The sequence below is a fragment of the Pelodiscus sinensis genome, chromosome 28 (assembly GCF_049634645.1).
Source record: "Pelodiscus sinensis isolate JC-2024 chromosome 28, ASM4963464v1, whole genome shotgun sequence".
Taxonomy (NCBI): domain Eukaryota; kingdom Metazoa; phylum Chordata; order Testudines; family Trionychidae; genus Pelodiscus; species Pelodiscus sinensis.
Genome location: NC_134738.1, coordinates 3,139,911 through 3,157,660, shown reverse-complemented (window position 1 = coordinate 3,157,660; position 17,750 = coordinate 3,139,911). Strand labels below are relative to the sequence as shown.

Here is a 17,750-nt window from a genome sequence, read left to right as displayed (position 1 = left end):
TACTGTTACTTTAAATTTACAGAGAGGAAAGAAATATGAAGCACTTTCAAGAATAATAAATAACTATCACATTTTCCCTCAGTAGATCTCAAAGGGAGAAAAGTGTCATTATCCCCATTTTACAGGTGGGGAAACTGAGGCATGGTGAAGGGATGTGACTTGCAGGCCAGTAGCAGAGTCAGAAACAGAACCCAGTCTTCCTGAATTCCATTCCATATTCTAGCCCCCAAGTCACGTTGCCTCTCCCGAGAGACGTGGTGTGCTTTCTGGCTGTCATTACTATGTGATAATTAATACAAATGTAGGGTAGGATTTACAAATGAACTTAAAGGACTTGGATTCCTAAGTCACGTAGGTGATTTTGAGAATTTTACCTCCATAGCATCTACTGGAGGCAGCGATGGGCAACCTAGGCTAGTGAGTGGGCAGCAAGATTGTCGTAACCAAAACGGTCTCCCGGGATGGGGTAGTTTTGCTCAGTGCGCTTGTGTGCTTAGAATTTGTGGACTGTGCCAACTGAACTGTAGCAGTGCTGTGAGTGGATGCAGGGGGAGCACACGGCTCTCACAGTCAGTGTTGTGTGCAATCAGCACACACCTCACTTCCCGTGCCCTTGCTTTAAGTGCATATCACTTCAGTAATACAGGTAGGAAAAAAATCAACAGATGGAAAGCAGCAAAATCTGGCAACCCTGTGAGTGGGCAACAGTGACCAAAATGCCTCGTGAGCCACACATAGAACCCCCATAGGCCACACGTGGCCTGCAAGTTGTCTACCACTGCACCAAGGCTTGTATATATGAAGTGTTAGCCTCCTTTGTAACCCTCCCCCTTGAAGCAGATTATCAAGCTTTGTTGTATTTCTGAGCCTTGGCCACAAGAGTCATGACGTTTAGCATGAAAGCTTAGCACCAGAGCTTATTTTTTTAAAAACTGGCACAATGCTGGGAGTTAATGGAAATTATGCATGAAAACTTGATGACAAAAAATAACTTTTCAAAACACAAAGGGACTCTTCTGGAGCGGGCTGCACACACTAGTATATAGTGCATAAATAATGAAGTGAGATTCTTCATAGTAAGCACAGGAGACTAACTCTTTAGCCTTAGTGATTTGCAATTGTAAAGCACTTGTAGGATTGGTCTGGATCATTGCAGAACCAAAAATAATTGGTTGATCGACAGATATATTTTTAAGGAAGATTGAATAACGGAGGAGGAGAAGGACCTTGGAGTCCTGGTTGATTATAGAATGACTATGAGCCGCCATTGTGACATGGGCGTGAAAAAGGCTAATACGGTCTTGGGATGCATTAGGCGAGGTATTTCCAGTAGGGATAAGGAGGTGTTAGTGCCATTATACAAGGCATTGGTGAGACCCCATTTGGAATACTGTGTGCAGTTCTGGTCTCCCATGTTTAAGAAGGATGAATTCAAACTGGAACAGGTACAAAGAAGGGCCACTAGGATGATCCGAGGAATGGAAAACCTGTCTTATGAAAGGAGACTCATGGAGCTTGGCTTGTTTACTTTAACCAAAAGAAGGCTGAGGGGGGACATGATTGCACTCTTTAAATATATTAGAGGGATAAATACCAGGGAGGGAGAGGAATTATTTAAGCTTAATACCAATGTGGACACAAGAACAAATGGATATAAGCTGGCTAGTAGGAAGTTTAGACTTGAGATTAGACGAAGGTTTCTAACCATTAGAGGAGTGAAGTTCTGGAACGGCCTTCCAAGGGAAGTAGTGGGGGGCAAAAGATCTATCTAGTTTCAAGATTAAACTAGATGGGTTTATGAAGGGGATGGTTTGATGAGATAACATGATCTTGGTAACTAATTGACCATTGATTATCAGTGGGAAATAGGTCAATGGAGGGATGATAGGAGTTACTATAGAGAACTTTCTGGGTGTCTGGCTGATGAGTCTTGCCCACATGCTCAGGGTTTAGCTGATCGCCATATTTGGGGTCGGGAAGGAATTTTCCTCCAGGGTAGATTGGCAGAGGCCCTGGAGGTTTTTCGCCTTCCTCTGTAGCATGGGATACAGATCACAGCTGGAGTATTCTTTGCATCTTGGGGTCTTCGAAATATTTGAAGGCTTCAATATCTGAGATATAGGTGAGAGGATTATTCTAGGAGGGGTGGGTGAGATTTTGTGGCCTGCACTGTGCAGGGGGTCAGACTAGATGATCATAATGGTCCCTTCTGACCTTAAAGTCTATGAGTCTATGAGTCTATGAATAAAACATTCATAGATCCAAGAACGAATTCCAAGGAGGAAGGAAATTATCACCTATCAAATATGCTGTTTAATTTCTCTCTCGCTTACAGAAATTGCAATTTATATACACTCACGAGACATTGTTTTCAGCAAGGAAAACAAAAATCAATAACTGGTTTCAATTAACAGTCTTCTCATTGAGTATTTGGCTGCTATTTAACGAAACACAGGTGGCGCTTCTAGAAGCAGCACCCGAATCATTATGCCAAGTCAGTCGTTACAATAGCATGTTAACACTTATAATAAAAAAGAAAAACCACAGCGAAACTAACCTTTTCTTGTACAAAATCCAAAATGTTCTTGAAATCCAGGTCATCATAATAGTGCCTAATCCCCTCTTGGATGTTGGAATGAAAAACTGCATTCATCTGGGGAAACAAAAGAAAAAACCAGCATGATGCCAAAGTGAAACAGCTGCTGCAAAAAAATACCAAGAACAGTAGACCAGCACAACACTACCGAGAAGATGCCTTTCCACAGACCTCCATCATCTTTCTAGATCCCCAACCGAGGGTTAGGCCTTGCAGTGATTTTGAGTCTCATGGGCCGTGGTGTTTATTTATAAACGTGCCAGCAGCGAAAAGTGGGTGCTCACATGAGAATAGCAATGTTCATTTAAAAAACAAAGAACACTCTTAGAACCACAGGACATACCACACTAATACCAACCCTGGTACCTTCCCTTGCAACAAACCCCGTTGCCAGCTTTGTCCTCATATTCACTCTGCTGATACCATTATTGGACCTAACCAAGTGAGTTATAAGATCAAGAACACATATTCCTGCGCATCCAGAAATATAATTTATGCAATCATGTGCCGAAAGTGTCAGTCTGCTATGTACATTGGACAAACGTCTCAGATGCTTCGCCAAAGGATCAATGCCCACAAAACAGATATCAGACAGGATCACAAAGAAAAAACAGTTTCTTGCCATTTCAACCAGAAAGGACATTGTCTCAACGACTCGATTACCTGCATCCTGCTTCATAGGCCTTTTAAGACTGCACTTGAAAGAGAATCCTCTGAACTGTCATTCATGCTTAAATTTGACACTTTACACCTGGGTCTGAATAAAGAATTTAATTACCTTACCCATTACAAAGATAGCTTCCCCAATGATCACCTCTAATATCATTAGCTCACAGACATTTACCTTCCCCCCACATCCCCCTTCTGTTCTGAAACTTGATTTGTCCTTTTCATATGTGTTCATTTTTTTAAATTGTATCCTTTGGTATATATGGTTGTGACAATTTTCTTCCACTATTTGATTGGAGATTGCCTATCTCCTAGAACTGGAAGGGACCTTGAAAGGTCATTGAGTCCAGTCCCCTGCCTTCACAGCAGGACCAAGTACCATCCCTGATAATTTTTTGCCCAAATCCCTAAATGGCCTCCACAAGGATTGAACTCACAACCCTGGGTTTAGCAGGCCAATGCTCAAACCACTGAACTATCCCTCCCCCCCACTGAGGAGGAATCTGAGGAAGTGGGTCTGGCCCACGAAAACTCATCACCTAATAAACCATCTTGTTAGTCTTTAAAGTGCTAAAACAAAATACAGGACTATGTAGCACTTTAAAGACTAACAAGATGGTTTATTAGATGATGAGCTTTAGTGGGCCAGACCCACTTCCTCAGGTCAAATAGTGGAAGAAAATAGTCACAGCCATATATACCAAAGGATACAATTAAAAAAAATGAACACATATGAAAAGGACAAATCACATTTCAGAACAGAAGGGGGATGCGGGGGGGAGGGGGAAGGAAGGTGAATGCCTGTGAGTTAATGATATTAGAGGTGGGGAAGGGTAGATGTCTGTGAGTTAATGGTATTGGGGAAGCTATCTTTGTAATGGGTAAGGTAGTTGGGGTCTTTGTTCAGCCCCCTGCAGAGAGTGTCGAATTTTAGCATGAATGCCAGTTCAGAGGATTCCCTTTCAAGTACAGATTTGAAAGTCCTTTTCATATGTGTTCATTTTTTTAAATTGTATCCTTTGGTATATATGGTTGTGACTATTTTCTTCCACTATTTGATCTGAGGAAGTGAGTCTGGCCCACGAAAGCTCATCATCTAATAAACCATCTTGTTAGTCTTTAAAGTGCTACATAGTCCTGTATTTTGTTTCAGCTACACCAGACTAACACGGCTACATTTCTATCACTTTAAAGTGCTACACAATCCTGTTTTTTGCTTCACTCTTAGTTTTTGTGATTGTGAGTAAAAACTTGACAATCTGAGTCCTAAGGACTGAAACAGCAGAAGGCAAATAAGAATCCCATTTATTGTTTAAAGCTTCATGATTTTGGGGGAGCTGACTCTTGACTTTTCAGTCTCCTAGAATTCTAGGGCTGGAAGAGACCTGAGGAGGTCATCGAGTCCAACCCCCTGCCCAAGGCAGGACCAACCCCAACTCAATCATCCCAGCCAGGGCTTTGTCAAGCCGGGACTTCAAAACCTCTAGGAATGGAGATTCCACCCACTCCCTAGGGAACCCATCCCAGTGCTTCACCACCCTCCCAGGAAATAGTTTCTCTTAATATCCAACCTAGATCTCCCACACCTCAACTTGAGACCATTGCTCCTCATTCTGTCATCTGCCACTACTCTCTCCATCCTCTTTGGAACCCCCTTTCAGGAAGCTGAAAGCTGCTATCAAATCCCCCCTCACTCTTCTCTTCTGCAGACTAAATAAGCCCAAATCCCTCCGCCTCTCCTCATAAGTCTTGTGCTTCAGCCCCCGAATCATTTTTGCTGCTCTCCACCGGACTATCTGCAGTGCGGCCACATCCTTTCTGTAATGGGGGGGACCCAAAACTGGACTCCAGATGTGGCCTCACCAGTGTGGAATAAAGGGGAAAGCCAGGCCTGGGGAATGATTGGTGGGATTTTGAAATTATTTTGGCGTTCATGTTATCAGAATAAGCCCAGTCCCCAAGAAGGGTGTGTTGATTAGCTGAGCAAAGGGGCACAGGCACATGTAAAAAGGGACTAAAAGGGGAAATAAAAAACCTGGCAGTCTCCAGCTGCAAGGGGACACATGAGTGATGGCCAATTGTTTACAGACATCTGTTCCACTTGTTTTCATTGGAAGCTGCACTTGGGTAATGGACAAGGTTGCCAAATCTGGTTGGATGTATTCCTGGAGGTTTCATTACATGACCTAATCTTCCAATGTATTTTAGAAGCGTACGTCTGTCGGCCTGTCTGTCTGTCCATCTGTGAGTCTGTGCTTCCCACCTGGCCCTAAGCTACTGTGATAAGAGGGGGCTGGGGTTGTCCTCTCTCCCCAGGACAGCCTGCACCCAACCACCCATCCCCAGCCCAGAGCAATTATTTCAATATGTGTTTCTCAGCCGTTTTTTTTAAAAGCACCCCTTTACAAAAATTATAAGTACCCCCAGTATCTGGTTTTCAGACACAAGTTTTTTCTACCATTACAACACATTTGTTTAAAGAACTTAAACGTAGCCAGGCAGGCAATCGAAATTGTGGGTGTAAAAAGTACAAAAATAATAAAGCGCCGTAAAGCTTAAAACGAAAATTCAGTTTTCTCCAAATTTCAGTTGTTGACGTACCTCCCAGACTTCTCTCGAGTACCCCTAAGGGTACTCGTACCACTGGTTGAGAAACACTGAATTAAATGAAACATGGACATTTTCATTTTTTCCCCCAGAATCAAAAATGCCTTGCGTTAAAGACCCAACAAATGCTAAGTACATCTAGTCGACTGTATATTTGAGAAAGTTTGTCTGTCTGTTTTTCCAAGAACTGCTCCTAAATGGTAAGAGCTAAAACCACTACATCTGGTAGGCAGCTTCCTCTGATCATAAATTAAAGCAAGATCAGGGTTTGGTGGTGCCAGGAAAATGGGATGTGCCTGGAATGGGATTACAGCTCAGAAAATCGTACAGAAAAGAGAGAATCACCAGCCAGGTGAAAGGGGCTGGCTGAGGGACCCTTGTCTGGGACTGAGTCAGACCCAAGCCTCCTACCCCTTGAAATGTCCTTTAGGGAAGATAAGGAGGGGGCTGAAACTCCACTCCTTCCTCCCCCCAGTTCATACAGGAGCATTGCTGGCTGTAGGCTGAAACTCCACTCCTTCCTCCCCCCAGTTCATACAGAAGCATTGCTGGCTGTTCCCCTTCATCAGGGAGTGAGGGGAAAGTGCACAGTTTGCTGCATTCTTCACTCTGAGGGAGCACAGAGGGCAGATGAACCTGGACCTGTCCGAGCTGGGGACATGTGCCCCTGCCCTGCCTGCTGCAGTTGCAGCGGCCATGGAGAGGCAATTCTCACGTGGCCAGAAGCTCCTGCAGTGAGAGGTAGTCCTCTCTCCCCAGAACAGCTCTGAGGTAAAACCCAGGCAGGGGGATGGACTGGTGCCATTTTGAAATTACTTTGGTGTTATCTGAATCAGCACACACACCACAATTTTGTTTTAAAACACAAAAATGAATGGAGTTAAGGATCCAAGCAATGCCAGGTAAATCTTCTAATGGGCTTAGTGCAGGAGCCACTACCCTGGGCCCCGCGAAATGGTCATCTGCCCCTGGCTCCCTTGTTCTTATCTCTCCTTGTAACTGGTCTACGTGCCACTCCATGGGACAGTGACCCACACTAGGTGTGTAGTTTACACAAGCACATGATCTCCAGTAAATAAACGCATCTTAATCCACCTGCCCGCCATTCTCAGCGTGTCGCGTGCAGATAGCTGTCCAGGTACCCAGCAGCACCTTAGATTGTGTCAGTTGAGCAGTGGTTCCCAAACTTTTCGGCATCATGCCCCCTTTTTTATTTTTGAGAAACCCTCCCCCCCAAAAAAATCAGCAAAATTTGCTGGGGGAAAAAAAGGAACTGACTGGGACAGCAAAACTTGATGGGGGCGGGGGCTGGGTTGCCTCATGCCCCCCCCCTAGAATTTCTTCACCGCCCAAGGGGGCAAGCCCCCAGTTTGGGAACCCATGCTGTAGAGAAATCCTGCCTGAAAACGGGATTCATTAAGGTTAGCTGAAATACATTGGGATTCAGTCCTTCAAAAACAGGGCAAGGCAGCACTGAGGTTTGTCGCACTGCTGTTGGCTACAATTATGATTGTTGCGTTGGAATTGATTCTTTCCCTCTGGTTTTGTTTATTTACTATTCACAGGTTTGCTTTTGGTGAACAAATGCTGTGTTGCTGACAATTCCAGAGATCTAAGTATTCTCTCCATAGAGTCCTTTGTACATTTAATTCGCTCTCTGCTGAACATTTCTCATCCAATTAGGAACATTGTTCTCTGACTGCATCACATAAAAGCTTGTGTTGCAACACAATGGCTAATTGCATAAAGAGAGGTTCTGGGACCTATTCTCAGCAGTGGCTCAGAGTTTCTTTAGCTCATAGAGTGAGGATCTGTATTTAAGAATTGCAGGACTAGGTCTCGACCCCCATGTCTGACAGCAAAAGATACGTCTCTAATACTGAGGTCTATTTGCAGTGCATGGATTTGTTAGCACGTCCACAACACTTCTTGCAAAGGCATGGGCCACAGAAAAGATTAAATTTATTATGGATGTTGCTTTTCTGACATCATTCACCCGGTGAACAAGAGATTATTTGCAACACAGACTACAGCTCACAGAGCGATGGAGGGAGGAAGCAAAAGATCCAGTTATCTCTATGCCCTGTGTGAAAAAATTAGCCCTTTCACTGGGATGGGAAGAGAACTGTGCTAAACACAAAGAGAGCTGACCTGCTGGCAAAGGGTTGGGTTACCACTGAGTGGAACTGTCTTTCTGCCCAGTGCGCATGCAGGGTCCAATCCTACGCATCACTACATCAACAGGCAGACGCCTGTCAGGAAAGCGATTGGGCTATGACACCCTGCGGCGAGTAACTGACTCGCAACTCTGTAAGCTTGCCCAGACCCAAATGCATCAAGCTCATGAAAGAATGAGGCTGAGGGAGCCTGGAGAGCTACCACCAACAGAACGGGGAACCAGAAGGCTTTGCACTGCAGGGCTACAACCAATGTCTTTCAGGAGCACTACATTCATTTGGGAGGAAATAAACGTAAGAATTAGGGGTCACCAAATGAAATTAATAAGTAGCGGGTTTAAAACAAACCAAAGGAAGTTTTTCTTTATGCAGTGCACAATCAATCTGTGGAACTCCTTGCTAGAGGATGTTGCGAAGATCAGGGTTCAAAAAACAACTAGATCAACTCACGGAGGACAGGTCCATTGATACTTATTAGCCAGGATGGGCAGGAATGGTGTCCCTAGCCTCTGTTTGCCAGAAGCTGGAAATGGGTGACAGGGGAGGGATCACTTGATGATTCCCTGTTCTGTTCACTCCCTCTGGGGCATCTGGAATTGGGCACTGTCAGAAGAGAGGACATTGGGTTCAATGGACCTTTGGTCTGACCCAGAATGGCCACTCTTACGTTCTTAAACCAAAATGGCTGAACACCACAGAGGAGAGAGTAAGAATTACCCGAGAGTGAACCAGGGGAATGCGAAAGTCTGGCAAAGCGGCGTTGAGAGTTCTGCAAGTTTCTGCCACTAAAATAAGCAAGGGCAGCAAGTTTGCAGACATTTTGGTGGTGGCCAGAATGCCCACTGTTCTCCCCTACCAAGCTCCCTCCCTCCCCTCACCTGCCTAAGGCTCTGGGAGGGAGTTTGGAGACTGGGGCAGGGTATTGGGGTGCAGGGGGAGACTCTGGGAAGGAGCATGCGTGCAGGAGGAGGGCTGAGGGGTCAGGCTCTGGGAGGGAATGTGGGTGTGGGAGGAGGTCTGGGGTGAAGGCTCGGGGACAGAGTCTGGATGCTGGGTGCAGGAGGGGGTGAGGGGCGCAGGCTCGGGGGGTGGGGTGAGATGCCGGTAAGGGTGCAAGGGGAGAGGGTGCGTAATGTGGTACTTACCTGGGGCACCCCCCTCTGGAGGCAGCTCCTAGGTAAATGTGTGTGTCTCTGCTTCTCCCATTGGCAAAAGGGGTGCTCAAGGCAGGGGCAACAGACACTTTGCTGAAGCTGGGCCCCGGGCCAGGAATATTCCTAGTGCTCGGACATCACGGACCCATAGAACTTGCTGCCCATTAAAATAAGGGGATTAGAAACAGGACTTCAGCCTGCATGCTGATTCTCAGATCTCCCGAAGGCCGTCACAGACAACACTGCAGGTCTCTAAAGGTGCATTCGGACCGTTAGGTAGCACGTAGAACACTAAGTGACAAGTCAACTCATCATCAGCAAATGAGGCTGAAAAGAATTGCAATTAAAATTGTGCCTTCTGATGGGCTAAAGGGCAGAATCAGACGTTAAGATCTTTTGGACAGTTCGCATCCATTGATAATACAGCTGTTCCCAAATTGTATCCTGTGCCGGAGTAAAATTATAGAATCACAGAATCCTAGGGCTGAAAGAGACCGTAGGAGGTGATCAAGTCCAGCCCCCTGCCCAAGGCAGGACCAATCCCAACTCAATCATCCCAGCCAGGGCTTTGTCCAGCTGGGACTTAAAAACCTCTCGGGACGGAGGGCATTCAAAATTGCTGGGGCACTCACACTGGAGATTCAAAATAATAAAGACCAGTTACAGAAAAGTAACCTCTGGGGACTTTTTCAATTCCTTTAGTTCTCCATACAAAGTTGCCTGCCTGACAGCCATGGGACAGACACCCTAGCTAGCCTGGTGAAGTCACGAAGGAGAAGGTGCCACGAAAATTCCTTCTGAGCAATGTTTCTGAGGTACTGCACTGAGAGTCCTTAAGCCTGGTTGCTAACGAACTTGACCAGAAAAAGGTCCCTTTGAGAAGGGGGCCTGATGGTGTCTGGTCAAACTTACTGACTGGACACCCCAAGGCTGGTCACTGCGGGTGGGGGAGGTGCAGGGTCACACCTGTGCCAGGCCCGACTCCATCGGCACTGCCTCCTATCTGCGTCGGGTAACTGCAGCTCTCAGCCCTGGCGCTCAGGCAAATCTTGGCATGAGGTGGGGGTGGAAGGGGGAAAGCAGCAAGCAGGGGTGCGGGGGGGGGGGGAGAAAAAAAGTGGATGAGGGTGAGGCCTTAGAGAAGGGGGTTTGGGAAAGAGGGGAGGCAGGGGCAGGGCTTTGGGGGAATAGGTGGGGCAGGGGTGGAGCTTCAGGGGGAAGGGGCAGAGCAAGGGAGGTTCTGGCATTCCTGGTGGACTGTCGGGTTTTCGGACACTACCAAGTTGGCAACCCCCTGTGTCCACACATGGACACATGCAAAAAGGCTTTCCTCGCCGGTTCCTCCCCCAATGGTGCCTGTTAGAGAAGAAACCGGCGACCCAGGAGCGGATGGGGTACACGGAACTGCTTTGGGCCCTGGGCCCTTCCTTGAAAAGAGAGTGGGGGAGTGTTGGGATATGTAAAATGAACAGGGGTCTGGGATGGTGGTAAGGGGTTCAGCCACAGTCGGCAATACCCTTGAACATGATCTTTCCCTTCATTTTTGCAGCCTAGAAAAATAGATAAGCCTGCAGCTGCTCTTCTTCGTTGTGTCTTCTACCTACAATCACTGGCGCCGTATAAATATTTCAGGGTTACTTTTCTTGTAATCTCTGTAACCTGCTGATTCGGAGAGCCTGTAGCATAGGAAAGTGTTAATTTAATTGAAAAAATTGTAAATAGTAATTAGGAGCGGGTATACTAATATTCATCACCTGCTTATTAATATTCATTTTATGGAAGTTAACGTTACGAAATAAGGGTTTAAAAAAGGAGTAATAAATGTGTAAATTAACATACTAAAATAAATAAAATGGTGAAATTGGTGCCAAGTTGTTACCACACAAACGTTGTGTTAAATGTCCAAGGTAAACGTGCACGGGCAACAAAGCAGTCCTGCTTACCCCATCTGCTCCTGGGTCGCCTGTTTCTTTTCTAACAGTGTCTAGCTAGTCCTGTCTCTTCAGAGCTCAGCCTTTGACATGCTTGCGAGGCATTACATCTCAGCACGGCCAGCTCAGCTACTTTCACAATCACTGTAGCGGTGGTGTCATCTCAGAGGCCGTCTTCACCCTTTCTCCACCAACTCCTATAGAGTCCTGGCTTTTATCACACTGAAAAGCAACCCGTCGTGCTGCCAAAAACAAGTTGAAAAGAGGTCTTTTGCTGTACATTTGCAGGCAACGGCAGGACTGATTTTATTCTGTTGCAAGAAGGAACGTGTTGGGATACTCCATTTGCCACCCAGGCGGTCCAATGCTCAATGGGGTGGGAGGGAAAACTGTTCTCAGTGGAGGATGACAACCATGGAATCAAGTCTACTCACTAGGAACGACAGGGTTGAATTGTGTGTGGAAATCTCACATTCCATGCAGAGGACTTTACAAGACAGGGAGGAGAGCACAAATGGCCTTCAGAATGTGAACGGATTGCGAGGAGGGTTGTGAAGCTTCTCCTCACACAATTAAAAAGCCAGTCATGTTTGGGTGTATCCTGAGGTATCATGCCACATGATCTCTCCTCCACATCCTCAGGAGCGCTGTCTCCTTGGAGCAGTGATTCTCATCCCATCTCATCCCATCCCAATCAGCACACAGCTGCGGCCTACATCACATCTTCAGGACCAGACCGGTAGTGCTGGATGAGGCCCACAAAGGTCAATCAGTTGAGAACCGCCGCCTTGGAAGCTTGAGCCTGGGGGAAAGAGTGCTATCTTTGGGGGTGGGGTGGGACCACCTGAAAAATGCTACGGCTCCCTCTGTCCGCAGCTGGCACCTCCTCTCCCCTGGGCCCTCTCTCCAGCCTTTCACAGTCAAACTGCAGTTACCAGACTGCAGTGTGGGTCATGAATCTAGCACAAGTTCAATGTGGAGTTGAACATTTCAATGGAGCAAGGGAGTTACAAACAGGAAAGAAACCCGCCTGCAAGCACTAACACAGCTTACCTACCTTTATCCTACCATGGATTTAAAAGTAGCTGTTCTTCTACAAGGGGATTTCACTACCCAGTTACAGAGAGCGAGACTGCTGAACTGGAATTCATCTACAAATTTGACACTATTACCCTGGGCTTGACTAAAGACACTAATTGGTTAACTCACTGCAAAGCCAACTTCCCTGCCTTTGACAATCAGATTTTCACATCTAAAGCTATGAATGGGACACCTCCAGCCCACTTAATTAGCTTCATTACCACAAGTCCTACAATGGACAGGTAACTGCTTTCACTGTTCTATATCTCTTGGATTCTGATATTTCCACTCCAACTCATCCGAGGAAGTGGGTTTCATTCATAAAAGCCATGATCCTATATATTTTTGTTAGTCTCTTAAGGTGCCACAGGACTACTTGTTGTTTTCAACCTTAATCCAGTTCCTTTTTGGTAATTTAATTATGCAAGCTACATTAAGGGGTAATTTAATTATGCAAGCTACATTACGTAAGAGATAGCCAGTAAAGGACCTATAAAGAAAACTTTAAAGATGTCGGATACTTCCAATTAAGCAGCCGTTTAATATGAAAATCAGTTCACAGATTCTTGGAAATGATTAGTTTGCTCAAAACAAAGCCTCTAATTCTAAACAGCAGGCCCTATTCCCAGAATATGTTTGAGGTTTGACTTCTGACAAGATACTGTCAGCCACAAAGATTCAGAAATATTAATGAAGGGAAGGGACCGGGGGGGGGGGGTGGGGTGGTTGTTTTGCATAATTAATTCTGACATGAGAATCAGAAATGTTGGGCAAGCTGGTGAATTGAGAAGAAGAATGCCAGAGGAATTCAAAAAACAAGAAAACAAGAGGTGAGAGGAGAGACAGCAGGCACCTTGCAGGAGAAGACAGCCTGCTGAGATGGAAAAATTAGCAGGATATTCTGAAAAGGCCTTTAAGAAACTGCTCATGCAGAAGTTTATTAAAATGTTAATTTTGATTTTTCTACACATAAAGATAGGCTGCCAGCAATTTTGTTATGGCCATCATTACCTTGAAGACAAACAAGATAATTAAAGCCCCAAGTTTGCCACAGCTGACAGCGCTGCCCTGAGTCAATATTTTTGGAGGTTTTTCAATTAAAAAAATTGGTTTTTTGGCTTCAGATTTAATTTAATTTCTCCTGGTGAAAAAGCTATTTTTTGCCATATCTTTTATCAATATTTTTAATTTTAGTTTTTTAATTGCAAAATTGCCAACCCCCGAGGTAGGGAGGGATTTATCCCTTATATTTGAAGTAAAGATAACGAGGCACAGAGTGACTTACTCAGTGTCACTCAGGGAAGAAATCGCTGCTTTTTGTGAAGGCCTGCGCTCTTAGGGCATGTCTATACTTAGCGCAAGATCGACGCTTCAGAGGTCAAACTTCGGAGTTTGATATAGCAGGTCTAGTACAGACCCGTAAATTGAACACTGAGGGCAGCCCCCACCGATGTCCGGTTTTTCTCCTTCTGAGAGGAGTAAGGGAAGCATTTGCTCCTGTCAGCCTCCGCTGTGTGGATGCCACCATGGCTTGGTTTAAAGTAAACTGAGTTGCGTACCTTAAGCCGACCTGCCTGGTCTAGTATAGACCAGGCCTTACAGAATAGAGAGCCGCTCCATGTTAGACTGAGGGCCAGATCTCTCTAAAAACTTATTGCACTTATAAATCAGGTAACTGTTTGTTTAGTGTGAGGAAACAATTTAAAGCAAGTTATATTCCTATGATGAGGCTGTTTGTGACCTTTCTATGTTTAGCTGTTTCCAGAAGCTACAAGCTCCAGAATATTTTATACTGTAGGCACCACGAAGACATACTATTCTCCATTTAAAAGAATTTTATCCCCTAGACAGTGCTACAATCCATTTACAACACCCCGAATTAAATCTAGACTTTAAGACAGTGGCTAAAGGCCAAGGGCTAAATAATTCAATTCTAGCTTTATAAACTCTCCACTTCAGTTGACACAAGACAGCAAAAGCAGGTTCTTAATTTAAATCATCTGCAACTTCATGAGCACATTTACATATCAATTGGCATAATTAAATGCCTAGTAGTTTATTCCAAATGTAGATTCACATTTGCTTTGTGCAGTGTGACAATTACAGGTCAAGAAGATTCACCGCTCGTTAAATCTCTGTTCTCTTTCACCAATTGTTTGATTTTTAATTAATTTTTTATATTGCCCATTAAATGAAATTAAGGGACGATTTAGATGCTAATGGTTTTACTCAAGCCACAAGTTTAATGGAAGGCTTGCAATTCCTTCTCAAAATGTTTGCAGCTTTTCTCTCTCCAGCTGATCATCCTCTTTCCCTGGCGCTTGGGCATGTGCTATTAATAAGAGAAGAGGAAAAGGTGGGAAAATCACAATGGGACAGCTGCCAGAGCTCAGTCTCAGACAGGTTGAGAGGAGACGGAGGTTCTGTCTGCATTTGTAATTAAACAAAAACACTTTTGTTATTCATGGGTGCTTAATTGCTCCCCCAGGAATGACAAATGAACTGGTGAATGCTGGAGTACTCTGCTGCCAACAAAGAAAACCCTTTCAAAGGGGATGGAAGTGCTGACAGAGTTCACACACGCTGACTTTGAGTGACAGGGCTGTGTTGACGGAGCCTTGTCAGTAAAAGCGGCATAGTATAGACACACCTTGAAGGTGAATCTATACAACAGCAAGGGTGGAGCCCTGCGTAGATCCAAAATCCCACAGTTGCAAAAAGAACTCACTGAGGTTGCAAGCCTCTTTCAAAAAAGAGCGTCTAGACTACAACCAGCACGTTCAAAAAAGCAAGCCGTTTTTTCAAAAGACAGTACCCAGGGCAGTCTGGATGCTCTCTTTCGAAAAAGCACAGTTTGCATAACAAAGCACCTTTTTTCAAAAAAGCACTTTCGAGAAAAGGCGTTCTTCCTCAAAAGGACACATTGGAGAGGGTCCAGCGGAGGGCGACCAAAATGATTAGGGGGCTGGAGCGCGTGGCCTATGAGGAGAAGCTGAGGGATTTGGGTCTGTTTAGTCTGCAGAAGAGAAGAGTGAGGGGGGATTTGAGAGCAGCCTTCAACTTCCTGAAGGGAGGTTCCAAAGAGGATGGGGAGAGGCTGTTCTCAGTAGTGACAGATGCAGAACAAGGTGCAATGGTCTCAAGTTGCGGTGGGAGAGGTCCAGGTTGGATATTAGGAAAAACTATTTCCCTAGGAGGGTGGTGAAGCACTGGAATGGGTTCCCTAGGTAAGTAGTAGAATCTCCATCCCTAATCTCAGCTTGACAAAGCCCTGGCCGAGTTGATTTAGTTGGGATTGGTCCTGCCTAGAGCAGGGTGCTGGACTTGATGACCTTCTGAGGTCTCTTCCAGCTCTATGGGTCTATAATTCTATCAAATGAAGTTTTCCGTGGTCGAAAAAACTGCTGAGTTCTTTCGATTTACTTTCGAAAGAATGTAGCAGCAGTCTAGACACAGGGGAAGTTTTTTTTTTGAAAAAAGGCTACTTTTTAAAAAAAAAACTGTAGTCTAGACACTTTGTAATATCTGCATCCATATCCACAGATGCAGACACTTGTGGCTATAAAGCGGATATCCGAGCACATCCAGGGTTCTAGATACAAAAAGTATATCTGTGTCCTCAAAAATGAGCCGTGGATATCTACATCCACATATGCGGACTCCCATGGATATAACGCTGATGTGACAAAATGGAGACTGGATTGACTTTTTTATGTTGCACGTGGGTTCTACTGTCCTGCAGTAACCCTGTGTGTGCTTCAGTTTCCCTGGGCACTGCTCTAATACCTAGATGTGGATTTCAGGTGTGAGTCTCAGGGTATGTCTACACTACAGCTCTATTTCAAATTAACTTAATTCGAAATAGTTAATTTGAATTAAGCTAATTTGAATTAACGCATCTACACACAAAAACTATTTTGAAATAGCACGTCCACACTGAGTGGACCCTGAACCCAAGTTAAGGCTGGCTGGAACCAGTGCCGGCAGGACATCAGGTTAGGACTTAGTGTGTGGGACTGCTGCCTGAGGCTAACTGAGCTCCATGCTTAAAGGGACCCTACCCCCATCCCAGACAGACAATTCTCGGGGTTCCCCCCTTGCTTGCCTACCTCAATGAGGGAAAGCAAAGCAGTCATGTCTTGGACTGCCCTGAGTGCCTGCACTCGGGACACCACAGCACTTAGCCACATGGAGCCAGACCTGCCCCTGGGCACGCTGGTGCGTCTTGTGGGGTTGCTGCCATCAGCCCGGCTGCAGTTGCTGCAGGCTGCCATGCGGGAAGTCCATCGGGGGGCTGTCAGGATCCAGGGGGCCCTGCGGGAGAGCGTCCACCCCGAGGAGCCCTCAGAGCCACCCCCAGTCCTCCCCACCGGGGGCTCGTGCCCCATTCCTCCCTCACGTCCTTCCACTTACCCCTCCCTAGCCCCCCTTCCTGATGTCAAATAAAAGACACGTATGTTCAAAAATAGAAACTGGGTTTATTGAACAAAACTGGGGGGGGGGGATGAACCTCTGGGGAGACTGGGAAAAGGAGGTGGGAGAGGGGAAGAGAGAGGGTGGGAGAGGGGAGGGGGAAACCTGGGAGGAGGGAGCTGAAAGGGGGAAGCAAGGTTTTAATTCCCAGGGTTGGGGGTCTCGCTGAACCAACTTGATTTTCATGCACATCTGCTCTTGGGTTCGCATGTGGCCTTTGGTGGCCAGGCTGGCAGCTATCCTACCATAGCATTCCTCCATCTAGTGCGGAGATCATGGACGTTGGGGGCATCCCCCCAAACCTGAATAAGGTCCATGATCTCCACCTTGGACCAGGAAGGCGCCCGCCTTCTCCAGCCCCTGTCAGGCTCCTGGGAGCTGGCAGACTGCTCCTGGGGAGTGGTGGAGGGCTGGCTGCCAGTGGCTTTCTGGATCTTGTTTTGGGGACACTGGGTCAGGGGCCCCGGTGGCCACTGCTGGCTCTGGGCTGGCAGGCTTGGAGCTGGCACAGGCACTGTGGCCAGAGTCAGCCCCTTTAATGGCTCTGGGGCTGGGGGCGAAGAGAGTAAGTTTTCCTGGTTGTGCCCACCAGGGCCCCCTGGGAAGAGCTGGAGGCCCCCTATTTCGAATTAAGTGTCTACATAGCACTTAATTCAAAATAGCTATTTCGAATTTGGCGTTGCGCCTCGTAGAATGAGGTTTACCAAATTCGAATTAAGCGCTCCGCTATTTCGAATTAATTTCGAAATAGCAGTTTGCCTGTACAGACGCTATTAAAGTTAATTCAGAATAACGGCTGTTATTTCAAATTAACTTTGCAATGTAGACATACCCTCACTGAGGGAGGGGACCCTAACCACAGAACATACACAGTGGCCAATGCCCTTTATAATCTGAGCCCAGGAGCGGTTTGGCAAGGTTACTCCTTTTGCCTGGGGAAGGAGAACAGGGGCAGAGAAGGGGCTGGCCCGGGGCTGATAGGTGTGGGAGTCAGTCTTGGGTGGTGCACAGGGTGTAGGAGGGGTCAGATGTCTTGGCTCTGAGCTCCTTCTCCCCAAGATGG

General features: G+C 46.1%; 1 protein-coding gene across 1 annotated transcript in view; it reads right to left on the bottom strand.

The window, feature by feature from the left end:
• LOC102447849 (tetraspanin-15-like) overlaps nucleotides 1-17,750 on the bottom strand; it is a 224,575-nt gene that overhangs the window by 102,140 nt on the left and 104,685 nt on the right. The window contains exon 4 of the mRNA XM_006129103.4: nucleotides 2,558-2,653. Coding sequence (XP_006129165.2) covers nucleotides 2,558-2,653 — 96 coding nt within the window. The remainder of the gene's footprint in view (nucleotides 1-2,557; nucleotides 2,654-17,750) is intronic.